The sequence below is a fragment of the Carassius gibelio genome, chromosome B3 (genome assembly GCF_023724105.1).
Source record: "Carassius gibelio isolate Cgi1373 ecotype wild population from Czech Republic chromosome B3, carGib1.2-hapl.c, whole genome shotgun sequence".
Taxonomy (NCBI): Eukaryota; Metazoa; Chordata; class Actinopteri; order Cypriniformes; family Cyprinidae; genus Carassius; species Carassius gibelio.
The window spans coordinates 44,535,037-44,547,647 of record NC_068398.1 but is presented as its reverse complement, the minus strand read 5'-3'; the positions used below and the strand labels follow the sequence as shown (position 1 = coordinate 44,547,647).

Sequence of the window (12,611 nt, the reverse complement as noted above, 5' to 3'; positions counted from 1 at the left end):
TCCTGATCTCAATGTAGTATTACAGACAAAACCCTTTTCCATTCTTGCTATAGCTGTGAATAATGCCTATAAACATAGGGACAGTGACCAAATGAAATGTCAAATTTGACAACTTCCACAACACTAGAGAGTCATTATTAACACAATGTTATAAAATAACCAAGTCAAGTAAATGTTTGTATTGATTTTAGGTTATGTAATGTGTGGTGTTGAAATCTGATTTCTTATCATAACTCTTCTGGTTTTCCTGTGTGGGATTAGGTGTAAGATAAGGATTTGTAGTGGGTTTTGGAGACAGGAACCAATCAGACAGCAGTCTCCTCTGTGTATGAACCAAATAAAAAGAGGGGAGTCATGATCTGGTTTTGAAGAGTCAAGCATTTGTTGTTCTTCAGAGAGCTACAGACGACTTGGACGTGACTAACTTCATAGAGGGTGAGGTTTTTCAGCCGTTCAAAACTTTACACTTTACTGTTTCATAAAAGTGTGGCTTGAGTCAATGGATAATTTGAAATGCTTATATATATATATATATATATATATATATATATATATATATATATATATATATATATATATACGTATTCGTATTGAACTGTTCGGTACGAGGCTTTCGGTTCGGTACGCGGTACGCATTATGTATACCGAACGGTTCGTTGGACTAATTAATTATATATATATAAAAAAAAAGTTAAATATAATGATATGCGTTCAACAAGGTAGCCCAATAACCCAAACGACGTAACAGGCAACGCCCCTGACACCCCCGAAGAAGAAAAAAACACTTAAATGTTTATGTTAGGCTACTCAGTCAGGCACTCGCTCACAAAATAGCCAATGCGTTTAACAGACCAGAAATAGAAGATCCTCCAATAACCAACAGGTCTGGTGTTTGGGTGCACATTGGATTCCCTGTAAGCTATAATGGTGATGGCAAGAAAGTGGTGGATAAAAAAAACAACGGTATGTCGCATCTCCTACATGACAATAGGGTACACCAGCGGGAATACAACAAAAAAAACACCAGCGGGAATACTTGAAACATGTCAACTCATTTACGCCGACATCACCTTATTGTGTCCGTATCTGGGAAAAGACGAAAAAAAGGAGAAACATACACGCAACAAACTATCCCCGCAGCATTTAGACCGACATTTCCAACTGACTCAAACAAGGCAAAAGACATCACCGCAGCGATTGGTAGGCTACATTTATGTTACATTTACATTATAGCCGCGGATATGAGACCTTACTACAGTATTTACCATTCATTCTGTCATCACCATTATAGCTTAAAGGGAATCCAAAGTGCACCCAAACACCAGAACTATTGGTTATTGGAGGATCTTCTATTTCTGGTCTGTTAAATGCATTAGACATTTTGCAACGAGCCTTCATCGCATACTGAGTGAGCGAGCGACTTGGGGGCCGTTGACATATCGCGCCTAAAAACACGTGGAAAATGCTAGGCACGTCTTTCAGCGAAGGATAAATGGATTTGCAGCTCTAAAAATCGCTTGCAGTGGCTCTGCTACTAAATTTATTTCAAAATTGCAATCCATATACAACTATGATCAGCTGTTCCTTCATCTTGGCTGAGCTTTCAACGTTGTTATGGGAAAGGATGAAGCTGATTGGTTAGTTCTTGTCACATGACCCGCGGAGCGCTTGCGGCATTCTGAAAAGTTGATGTTTTTACGTTTTGCTGTATCTAAAACGTACCAAACTGAACCCTGACATTAGTGTATCGTATCGAACTGAACCGTGAATTTTGTGAACCGTTACACCCCTAATATATATATATTATAAGGATATAATATATATCCTCTTCATAGTGACGCACAGAGCTCTTGTACAGCTGGAAATATTGGAATTTGGATATTGAGAACAGGTTAATAATGAATAAAAACTGTTCTGTCTTCATGTTTTGTCAGGTGTGCAGTAGTACTGGTTGATTTCAGGAACAATGGCAGTCTGGCCTCTTTGTCTGTCTTTCTTTCTGCTCTTTGCTCTGGATGCTTCAGGTAATTGTTGTGAAGTGTATGTGGCCCAGATTTCTATTCATGTGGTTTACCTCGAATCCCACAAACTGTTAGTTTGGACTTAGACATAAAATTGTAATCTGATTATTAAAATTTTTAATACACACACACATATAATTTTTCTTTGATTATTTCAGAGGCAACACCTCTTAATGGCACAAGCAATGTTAAGATATTGATGCTGTCTTTTAGTGTGTTACATTTGTTCTGCTCTGTTAATTTGGATTTAGACATAAAATTGTAATCTGATTATTAAAATGTTTAATATATAAATATTCTTTTTCTTTTATTATTTCAGAGACAGCACTTCTTACTGGCATAAGCGATGGTGAGATATTTTAGTGTGTTACATTTGTTCTGCTCTTTTGCTCTGAGTGCTTCAGGTAATTGTTGTGAAGTGTATGTAGCCCAGTTTTTAATTTATTCAGTTAACCTCAAATCCCACAGACTGTTAGTTTGGATTTAGACATAAAATTTGTAATCTGATTATTACATTTTTTTAATGTATATATATATATATATATATATATATATATATATATATATATATATATATATATATATATATTCTTTTTCTTTTATTATTTCAGAGACAGCACTTCTTACTGGCATAAGCGATGGTGAGATATTTTAGTGTGTTACATTTGTTCTGCTCTTTTGCTCTGAGTGCTACAGGTAATTGTTGTGAAGTATACGTGGCCCAGTTTTTAATTTATTCAGTTTACCTCAAATCCCACAGACTGTTAGTTTGGATTTAGACATAAAATTGTAATCTGATTTTTAAAATGTTTAATATATATATATATATATATTCTTTTTCTTTTATTATTTCAGAGGCAGCACCTCTTAATTTCAGTTTAATGAAAATACTAAAGTATTAATACTCACCTATCTTTCTTACAGCAACCTGTGAAAGTGGATGGTCTGCATATGAAGGTAGATGCTTCCGCTTTTTTAACTTTCAGCGTTCCTGGATTGATGCAGAGGTATGAGATGCCATCTTATCATAGGGATTCCTTCATTTCTAAGTCTTGAAATTTTCAGTTAGTTAACAATAGTTTTTATGTCCTACTCTCTTTAGAAACAGTGTTTGGGCTACGATGGGAACCTGGCCTCTGTACACAGTTATGAGGAGTACATCTTCGTACAGTTCATGATTAAATCTCAAACTCAAGCTGCAACTCAGGCCTGGATAGGAGGCTATGACGCTGTTTCAGTATGTTTGTTTTACATTTGTTTAGCGTACTTGTCAATGGCCATTCTTTTTCTTTTTCTTTTGTATATTGTAGTTGTTTTTGAGTTATGTCATAGAATAAAAAGTAAGATTAGGATACAGCTGATATGTTTGGCATGGTAGGTCTACTGGTTTCTATAGAGAAACACAAACATGTTTTTGATGCGTTAACATCATGAGCTTGTGATCCAAATGGTTGGTGTGAACATGTTTTTTTATATTAACGAATATCAAATAATGCCATGTAGGTGTGTGATGGAAACGGAGTGTCCTTTATGGTGTTCTGTTCACAGGAGGGAACATGGCTGTGGAGTGATGGATCAAAACTGGACCAAGAGATATGGGCTCCTTCACAACCTGACAATACCAATAGAGACGAGCACTGTCTTATGATGAACTATCAACGTGAGTGTTTTAAATGTTTATGAAATATCATCACTATTTATATCTTTGTTATTTTTATCCAATAACCAGCCGAATGTAGAACTGTATTTTAACTTCACCTAATGTTTATGAAATGGTAAAGGAATAGAATTGGCTGTATTACCTTAAGAAGCATTACATTTGATCAGAATACTTATACTGTAACAATAATAAACTTTTTTCCTTCCTGCTATAGCCTCGAGCAACTGGAATGACAACCCCTGTCATGTTAAAAAGCCTTATGTGTGTGTGAAGAAATAAATACCAGCATTTAAGTTTCATGTAAAATTGTGAATGTCTTATTGTCTTGCATTAAAGGAATAGTTGACCAAAAAATGACAAATTTGAAACATCGCTTACCCTCAGTTGATCCAAGATAAAGATTAGTTCTTCATCACAACAGATCTGAAGAAATATACATAATTTGCTTATTGATGGAGATCATCTGCAGTGAATGGGTGCCATCAGAATGAAAGCTCAAACAGCTGATCATGAAGACATCACAATAGTCCACACGACTCCAGTCCATCAATTAATGTCTTGTGAAGTGAAAGGCTACAAGTTTGTAATCAATTTTTAATTTTTTGGTCAATTGCTCCTTTAACTATTTCTCCCTAATTTCTTTACTAATGTGCAAGAACAACTCAATAAATATCAAGCAGTTGCATTTAATTGTTTCTGTGGGTTTTTGTCTCATTCCACGTATCAGATGTGAATTTTCTGAATGAAATTCCTGAAGATTTTCAGTAAACTTTGGATCTGCGTAAATAAAATTCAACATCAGAGGTGCTTTGTTTTTGTCATGCCATTATGTTATTATAGGAAATAAATAGAAACATTTGATAATCGAGTTGTTATAAAAGAAACAGTAAATTAATTAAAAGAGGAGTGTGCCAAAGAAAGATGTTTTTTTTCGAAAAGTCTATTTCATGAAATTACAAAGCTTATATAAGCAGAAGCAATACAAATACAGTATTCTTCATAGAGTAACCCGTGACGGTGATTGGTCCACATTAAGGAGATGCTTTCATTTTATTTTTTTTATGGACATAAAATTAAATAAAAAATATCCTGGATTTGAAGAATATTGTGTCCCTGGCCTTCACTGAGCTCAAGTAATAGTTTAATGTACAAAAAATTGGAAATGAACTTGACTGTTGATGTCTTAAATAATAATGTCAAATAACCAACATTTCTCAAAATGGATATATCTCGTTTTGCAACGAAACTCTTCAATTGTACTTGGCATATCTTTGGTTTATTGGAGTTTTCTCATGTCAAATGACTAAACTGATGGTTAGCATGGCTATTAGTTTTGACTCAGCATTTCTGTTGCTGTAAGTTGTGCACTTTAGGTATCTGTATTGGTTTGAGCTCATTTCTGTTTGTCTTTTGCTCTTTATTACAGTTTTACAGTACAATAAGAAAAGTAAAGTTTCTTTGTGGAACTCAAGTAAAGTTATGCCTTGTTTTTTTTCCGGAAGAACTTCACACTGTTAGCTAATTGTCGAGCTTTGAAGAAGCAACTCATTGCAAGGACAGTATAGTAAAAGGTCAAGCGCACGGCGGGCACAACTGAACAAGGTTATGTGCAGAAACAATGGCAAGCAGTACTAGTCATCTCCACAGAATAGGAGTGTGAAAAACTGCAAAAAGCTACTCAAAGTGCTGAAGCATGTGCAAAGTCAGTACAGTCACATGCTTCAAGATAGTCAAGTGGATCTTCCACATCTAGGCTGCCCGTGCTAAACTCTTTGCAGAAGAAGAAGCCAGAATTATAAAGAAAAGCTGACCTTGAAGCAAGTCTCCATATATTAACCCCTTACTAGTAACCCCCCTTTTTTGGCATGGAGACCGAAATTACATACCCAAAATAAAAAGGTTTCTGCTCATGATTCTTTCTGACTAGATACATAATCAACCTTTGTTCACAAAGCTGACACTTTAAAGTTTACTGTTCAGGAATCAGAATCACTCAGACTGTTATGATAATAGAGATATATAAGCTCAAACATAAAAACAAAAATAAAAATATAAAAAACATATGTTTTAAATGTATTTAAAAAAATGTTGACGTAGGAAATGAGTTTGAAAACACAGTGTAGCTAAGGCCACAAGTCTTCCAAACCTTCATAAAAAATTTCATAATCGAATCTATAAAACGGTAAATTTTATGAAATATTTTCTAAGGCCATGTCATATGTGTTTTTAGAGAAGGCTAATCAGATTGATTTATGGCACTTGTCATCTCTGTAAGATCTCACATGTAAACATTCCTGTGCTCTTTGTGTATGTTTCATTGTTGAAAGCTGCCCGATTCATTATTGTATTGTTCTCACCAAACGAGTCTTTCACACCTCCGCCAGGTATGACACATTATCCGCATTATTCTTTTATCATTATTCTTTTGTTTTTATTCCACCTTTATTAGCCTTGATTGTGGTTTTTCAGGCTTTACAAAGCAACAAAGCAGCGATCTCACTTCAGTCTCTCTTTGCATTTAGCCCTTATTTATCAAGTCTTACTATAAAAATACAACAAAACATTTTCTTACGACCTTACGTGAATTATTGAGACAAAAATGCATTATGAAGAAGAAAAGCACCTGCTATTAGTAGCATTGGTGCTAACGTTAGCATCAAGCTACATCAGACAATTTATGAAATTATTAGTACACTTTTACTAAAAACTCACTTTAAACCCCGATCGAGTGTTTATAATAACTTCCTTTAGCGATCAGTGGTGGAATTTGGTTGTTTACTGTTGTAAAAATATGTTATTTGTAGCCTTTTTCATCGCTGCACAAGTTAGCATTTCCGATGTACATTTTCGATTTTTTTTATAAAAACGCCCCAGATCTCAAGAAATTCTCATACCAAGCTTTACTATCGTAATCGCGGGTTTATTGTTCGGATATTTTGTGTGTACAGAGGTGTTTCAGTGTTGTTTTGGCCAGATAACTACCAGGAAGTGTGCAGGAAGCATGTGACACGATGGGGCGGTGTCCAGATATTACACTCTCAGATTGACATTTGGGAAGGCCCAATCGGAGTCTGAGACACACAGCACGAGCTGCCGGCACAGCAAACACATACACAGATCGCTGGGAGAGGCTGTTTATCATCTGATCGCGTAAATCCGTGGAAAATGAATAGAAATGACGATTCTGTCTGAAGAAATATTAAGTAAACATCAGTAAATATATCCATATATCTCCGCAGATATGCATCTATGCTCTAGTAAGTAAGATGGCGGCGCGTCCACACGCAGCGGCTTCTCTCTGTCCCGACAGAACGGTGTTTTCGTGTTTTTTGTCTTGTGAGTCGCAGTGTTTTTGTACGTTGTCGTCGCGTCTACCTGTCTGTAAGCGCAAATACAGTCGCGAGTTTCTGCTCGATGTCGGCAGGACCGCATTTTTACAGTTAAACTCCGCGCACGCGGAACAGCTGCGGGATCTCGATCTGCTACGGAGGCCTTCACCATCACCGACCTCCACTACTGCATCTCGCCCGCAGCGGAGGCGCCACAAGCGGTGTGAGAGGAAGCAGAAGAGGGGGAAGCGCGGAGGTATCCGGGCTAGGCTAACGGCTAACCCACACAAGCCATCTATCCCCACCATCGTACTGGCTAACGTACGCTCGTTGGATAATAAACTGGACTACATCCGATTATTACGCTCAACTCAGAGGACTGTAAGAGACTGTTGTGTTTTTGTGTTCACGGAAACATGGCTCAGCAACAGCGTTCCAGATGGCGCTATTCAGCTCGACCAGCTGACGTGCTATCGAGCGGACAGAGCTCTCGTCGCGGGAGGAAAAACACGCGGCGGCGGGCTTTGTGTTTACATCAATGACGCGTGGTGCCGCGATACTGTTGTGATCTGCAAACACTGCTCACCCCTGGTGGAGTTTATGATTATTAAGTGCCGGCCGTTCTATCTGCCGAGGGAATATACTGCTATACTGCTCATCTCAGTTTACATTCCCCCAAACAACAGCTGCAACAGGAACGACGCACTAAATGAACTGTACCAGCACATCAGTGAGCAGCAAACAGCACACCCCGATGCTTTTCTCATCATAGCTGGGGATTTCAACCATGCTGACCTTAAGAGTGTGTTTCCAAAAATACACCAGCACATCAACTTTCCAACACGAGGTAATAACATTTTGGACTTTGTTTACACCACACAGAGAGGAGCTTACAAAGCCCTCCCCCTCCCCCACCTCGGAGCTTCAGACCACATCACTGTTATGCTAATGCCTGCATACAGACCGCTCATTAAAGTCGCCAAACCAGTTTACAAACAGATTAAAGTGTGGCCAGAAGGATCCTCAGATGTTCTTCAGGACTGCTTCAACACAACTGACTGGGACATGTTTAAACAGGCTGCCACATGCAATAACACCACTGACCTCCAGGAGTACTCAGAGACTGTCACTGCCTACATCAATAAGTGTATTGATGATGTAACGGTCACAAAAACCATCACTGTCCGGGCCAACCAAAAGCCATGGATGACAGGGGAGGTCTACAGACTCCTGAAGATGCGGACCGCTGCCTTCAGAGCTGGAGATGAGGTGGGCCTGAGAACAGCTAGGGCCAACCTGTCCCGCGGCATCAGAGAGGCTAAGAGACAGCACTCCAGGAGGATAGCTCATCAATTCAGCGACAGCAGAGACACTAGGAACCTGTGGCAGGGGATACAGACCATTACGGACTACAAGCCCCCACCACGGACCTGTGACAACAACATCTCTCTGCTGAACGAGCTGAACACCTTCTTCGCTCGCTTTGAGCAACAAAACAGCACCACTGCACAGAAGACTCCACCTCCTCCCGGCGACCAGGTGATGACGCTGACCCCAGACAGCGTGAGGAGATCCTTCAGCAGGATCAATGCACGCAAAGCTCCGGGTCCTGACAACATCCCTGGGCGTGTACTGAAAGTCTGTGCAGCAGAACTCACTGATGTCTTCACAGACATTTTCAACATATCACTGAGTCAGGCTGTTGTTCCCACATGCTTTAAAACCACTACCATCATCCCAGTCCCAAAGAAGCCATCTCCATCCTGCTTCAATGACTACCGTCCTGTTGCACTTACTCCCATCCTCATGAAGTGCTTTGAACGGCTAGTCATGCACCACATCAAGTCTGCCCTCCCCCCCTCCCTGGACCCCTTCCAGTTTGCATATCGGTCCAACCGGTCGACCGATGATGCCATCTCCACTGCCGTCCACTCAGCACTCACACATCTGGACAAAAAGGACTCATATGTCAGAATGTTGTTCATAGACTTCAGTTCAGCATTCAACACGATCATCCCTCAACAGCTCATCTACAAACTGATTCAGCTGGGGCTCAACACTTCGCTGTGCAACTGGCTGTTGGACTTTCTGACGGGAAGACCTCAGGCAGTACGGGTCGGCAGTAACACATCCAGCACCATCACACTGAACACTGGGGCCCCCCAAGGATGTGTGCTGAGCCCCCTCCTCTTCACTCTGCTGACCCATGACTGCACTCCGTCACACAGCTCCAACCTCTTCATTAAGTTTGCGGATGACACGACTGTGGTGGGTCTCATTAGCAACAAAGATGAGACAAACTACAGGAGTGAGGTGAGCCGCCTGGCCAAGTGGTGCTGTGACAACAATCTGTCTCTGAATGTGGAGAAGACAAAGGAGATTGTTGTAGACTTCAGGAGAGCACACACTCAGCACGTTCCTCTGACCATCAACGGTGTGACTGTGGAGAGAGTGAGCAGCACCAAGTTCCTGGGTGTGCACATCACAGAGGACCTCTCCTGGACTGAAAACACTGCAGCACTGGCCAAGAAATCACAACAGCGTCTCTACTTCCTCCGCAAACTGAGGAGAGCCAGAGCCCCACCCCCCATCATGTACACCTTCTACAGAGGCACCATCGAGAGCATTCTGTCGAGCTGCATCACTGTGTGGTATGGCGCCTGCAACGCGTCCTGCCGAAAGACTCTGCAACGCATAGTGAGAGCAGCTGAGAAGATCATTGGTGTCTCTCTCCCCTCCCTCCAGGACATATATGGAACACGTCTCACCCGCAAAGCCCTCTGCATCACAGGTGATCCCACTCACCCATCACACAGCTTTTTCAGCCTGCTACCATCAGGGAGGAGACTGCGGAGTCTCCAGGCCAGGACCAGCAGACTGAAGGACAGCTTCATCCACCAGGCTGTCAGGAAGCTGAACTCCCTCCCGAACCTGCCCCCCCTCCCCTCTTCTTCCCCAGGCACCATTGAACTATGAACCCCCCCTCCACACAGATTAATTATTATATGATGGCATGCACTAGTCACTTGTGCAAGCATTGTCCTGCTCACTACCTCATTCGGCATGGAACTGACGCCATTCCACTACCTCATCAGTCAGTTAAATAAAATAACTGCTCTTGGTCACCTGTCACTTTAATCAGACTTAATAAGATATTTTTAATAAGTGATTTTTTTTGCACTAAAAAATCTTTTAACTGCACTGTTGTTCACTTCATTGATTTGCACTATATCTGTCATTTGCCTTGCGCTGCTTTATTTAACTTTATTTTTAATTTTATTATATGTCTTTTTTTATATCATTCCCTTATTGTATAGTTGTTTCTACATTTTTATATTTGATCTAGTTATTTTTTTAGGCTTTAATGTAAATGTTAACTGTATGCACCGGGGTCTGAGAGTAACGCAATTTCGATTCTCTGTATGTATGTACTGTACATGTGGAAATTGACAATAAAGCAGACTTGAACTTGAACTATAAATCCTTATTGACGCTGTTCAGTGAGTCTATGTAACACAAATAAACCGCTGCAGACGTGACTGAATATGACTGAGAGGTGAATTTCTATTCAAAATGTGGCATAATACGGATTTATTATTTTGCACTCCTGACATAAATCACTAAATATCTGTCACTGCAACAATGTTTTATCAAAATATTGGGCAAATATCGAAGCTAGAGTCTTTAAACTTTCAATTGATGCATAGTTTGTCCAGATGAAGTAAGACAGTGATGTTTAATGTGCTGTGAAAGTGAAACAATAATAAACTGGGGCCGTCAGCGATGTTTGCACGTAAAGGGGTTAAAAAGTCAGAAGGCTGTTGCTGCTGCAACAGCAGAAGCAGATGCATATGAAGAAGATGATAAGTCTATCAAGAGTGAACTTAGTCCAGAGTTATTAGAGTTACCTATCAGTTCAGCTCAAACGCACCTCTGAATATGTCAGGCAACCCTCAAAAGCACAATTTGCATTGAAGGTTGATCCACTAGTCTGCCACAAGGTGGCGCGTGCACAGTGTGAAATAACCATGAAGGACGCAGATATTCATCATTATGAGAAAAACAGAGATGTTGAAAGCAGAAAAGCTCATGTCAAACAACCACCAAAAAAAAAAAAAAGATGAAGTTGACAATAAACTTTACTACCCGGAACCTGCAAGAGAGTCATTTCATCCTCAAAGGAAGCCTTTATCCCAAAGTGCCGTCCAAGATCTATACCTTTCATCGAGGGAAGAACTGGATTTGATAACTAAATGGCTTGGTAAGGAGTCTGCAGAGCAAGCAAAGAGGATTCACTCTGTGCATGTGTTCGACCCAACAGCAGCACTTCCCTAAGATTAAGCAAGATTTTCCTAAACTCACCAACAAAGATAATGTCGGGCTAAGGGAGTTAGGTGACATTCTTCAGGAGATAGAGTGCACAAAAGAGGGAGGATATTTACCTGGCTTGTCATATTTGGATACAGCTCGTGGAGTTAATCCCATGGTGGAGAAATTACCTTACAGCTTGCAAGAGAAATGGGTAGCCACAGGATCCAAATATAAGGATGACAATGGAGTCGCATTTCCACCTTTTCATTACTTCTCCAGCTTTGTAAGACAACCGGCATGAGTGAAAAACGATCCCAGTTTTGCCTTTACATTCTCCAGCAACCAAGGCTTGAAAATTTAGAAATACACAAGAAGTGGCAACAGATCTTCTGTCACTGTTCACAAAACAGATGTTCCACAAGATTCTATGACTATCCATTGTAGCTCTGGAGAGAAGATTATGGAAAGTCTTGATAAGCTATGTCCCATTCATAAAAAGCCCCACCTGCTAAAAAAAAGCAGGAGCTTCATAGCTAGACATATTGACAAAAGAAAATCATTCCTGAAAGAGAACCGTATTTGTTTCAGATGTTGTGGGTCAGGACAGCATATGGCAAAAGATTGCAGAGTGACACTTAAATGTCTGTAAATGTCTTAAATGAGTGTAACAGTGAGAAACACATCTCAGCGCTACACCCTGGTCCTCCTCCCACTACGAGAGGGAGCCAAGAAGCCGACAAAGATGATGGCGGGGAGGTGAGTGGAAATGCTTTGACACCAGTGACATCCAAATGCACAGAGATATGCAGCAATTCAGATGGTCAACATTCCTGCTCCAAAATCAGTCCAGTGATAGTGTATCCTGCTGGAAAAAGAGAGGAAGGAAAGAAAATGTATGCTGTGTTAGACAAACAGAGTAAGAAGTCACTCGCTAAACATAAAATAATTCCTATTATTTTAAATATAATAATTTAATTTAAATATTTAACTAGTTCCATTCCTATGGTAAAATGAATATGGCTTTTGAATCAAAATTCTTATTAACTTGGTCACCTAATCTTGCTCTCATTCATAGAGTTTATTATCTCATACAACCACAGCCAGTCACACATAGACTTACATTAAAACATACATTAAAACAGACTACTGTACACTCCTCCAGAGTGACCCGTCAGTTCTACTGGCTCCTTCACTGATGCACTTCCTCCAAACAGTAAAAAAAGCAGTACTCTGCATGAATTTTTGCCTTCCCGTACAGCCCTCTGGATCTCCCTTACGACTTCTACAGAG

At 40.1% G+C, this 12,611-nt stretch overlaps 1 protein-coding gene across 9 annotated transcripts in view; it reads left to right on the top strand.

Annotated features, from left to right (window-relative positions):
- LOC127952781 (galactose-specific lectin nattectin-like) overlaps positions 1-12,611 on the top strand; it is a 166,268-nt gene that overhangs the window by 124,233 nt on the left and 29,424 nt on the right. For 4 of the 9 annotated variants that reach the window (XM_052551545.1, XM_052551540.1, XM_052551539.1 and 1 more), the window contains 4 exons: positions 2,946-3,028; positions 3,124-3,258; positions 3,570-3,681; positions 3,896-4,366. The exons of 2 other annotated variants lie outside the window; for them this stretch is intronic. In XM_052551545.1, coding sequence (XP_052407505.1) covers positions 2,946-3,028; positions 3,124-3,258; positions 3,570-3,681; positions 3,896-3,960 — 395 coding nt within the window. In that variant the 3' untranslated portion in view covers positions 3,961-4,366. Of the gene's footprint in view, positions 1-2,340; positions 2,371-2,632; positions 2,663-2,945; positions 3,029-3,123; positions 3,259-3,569; positions 3,682-3,895; positions 4,367-12,611 lie in introns of those variants that run through there. 3 more of the 9 variants (XM_052551541.1, XM_052551543.1, XM_052551549.1) reach the window with 3 other exon arrangements.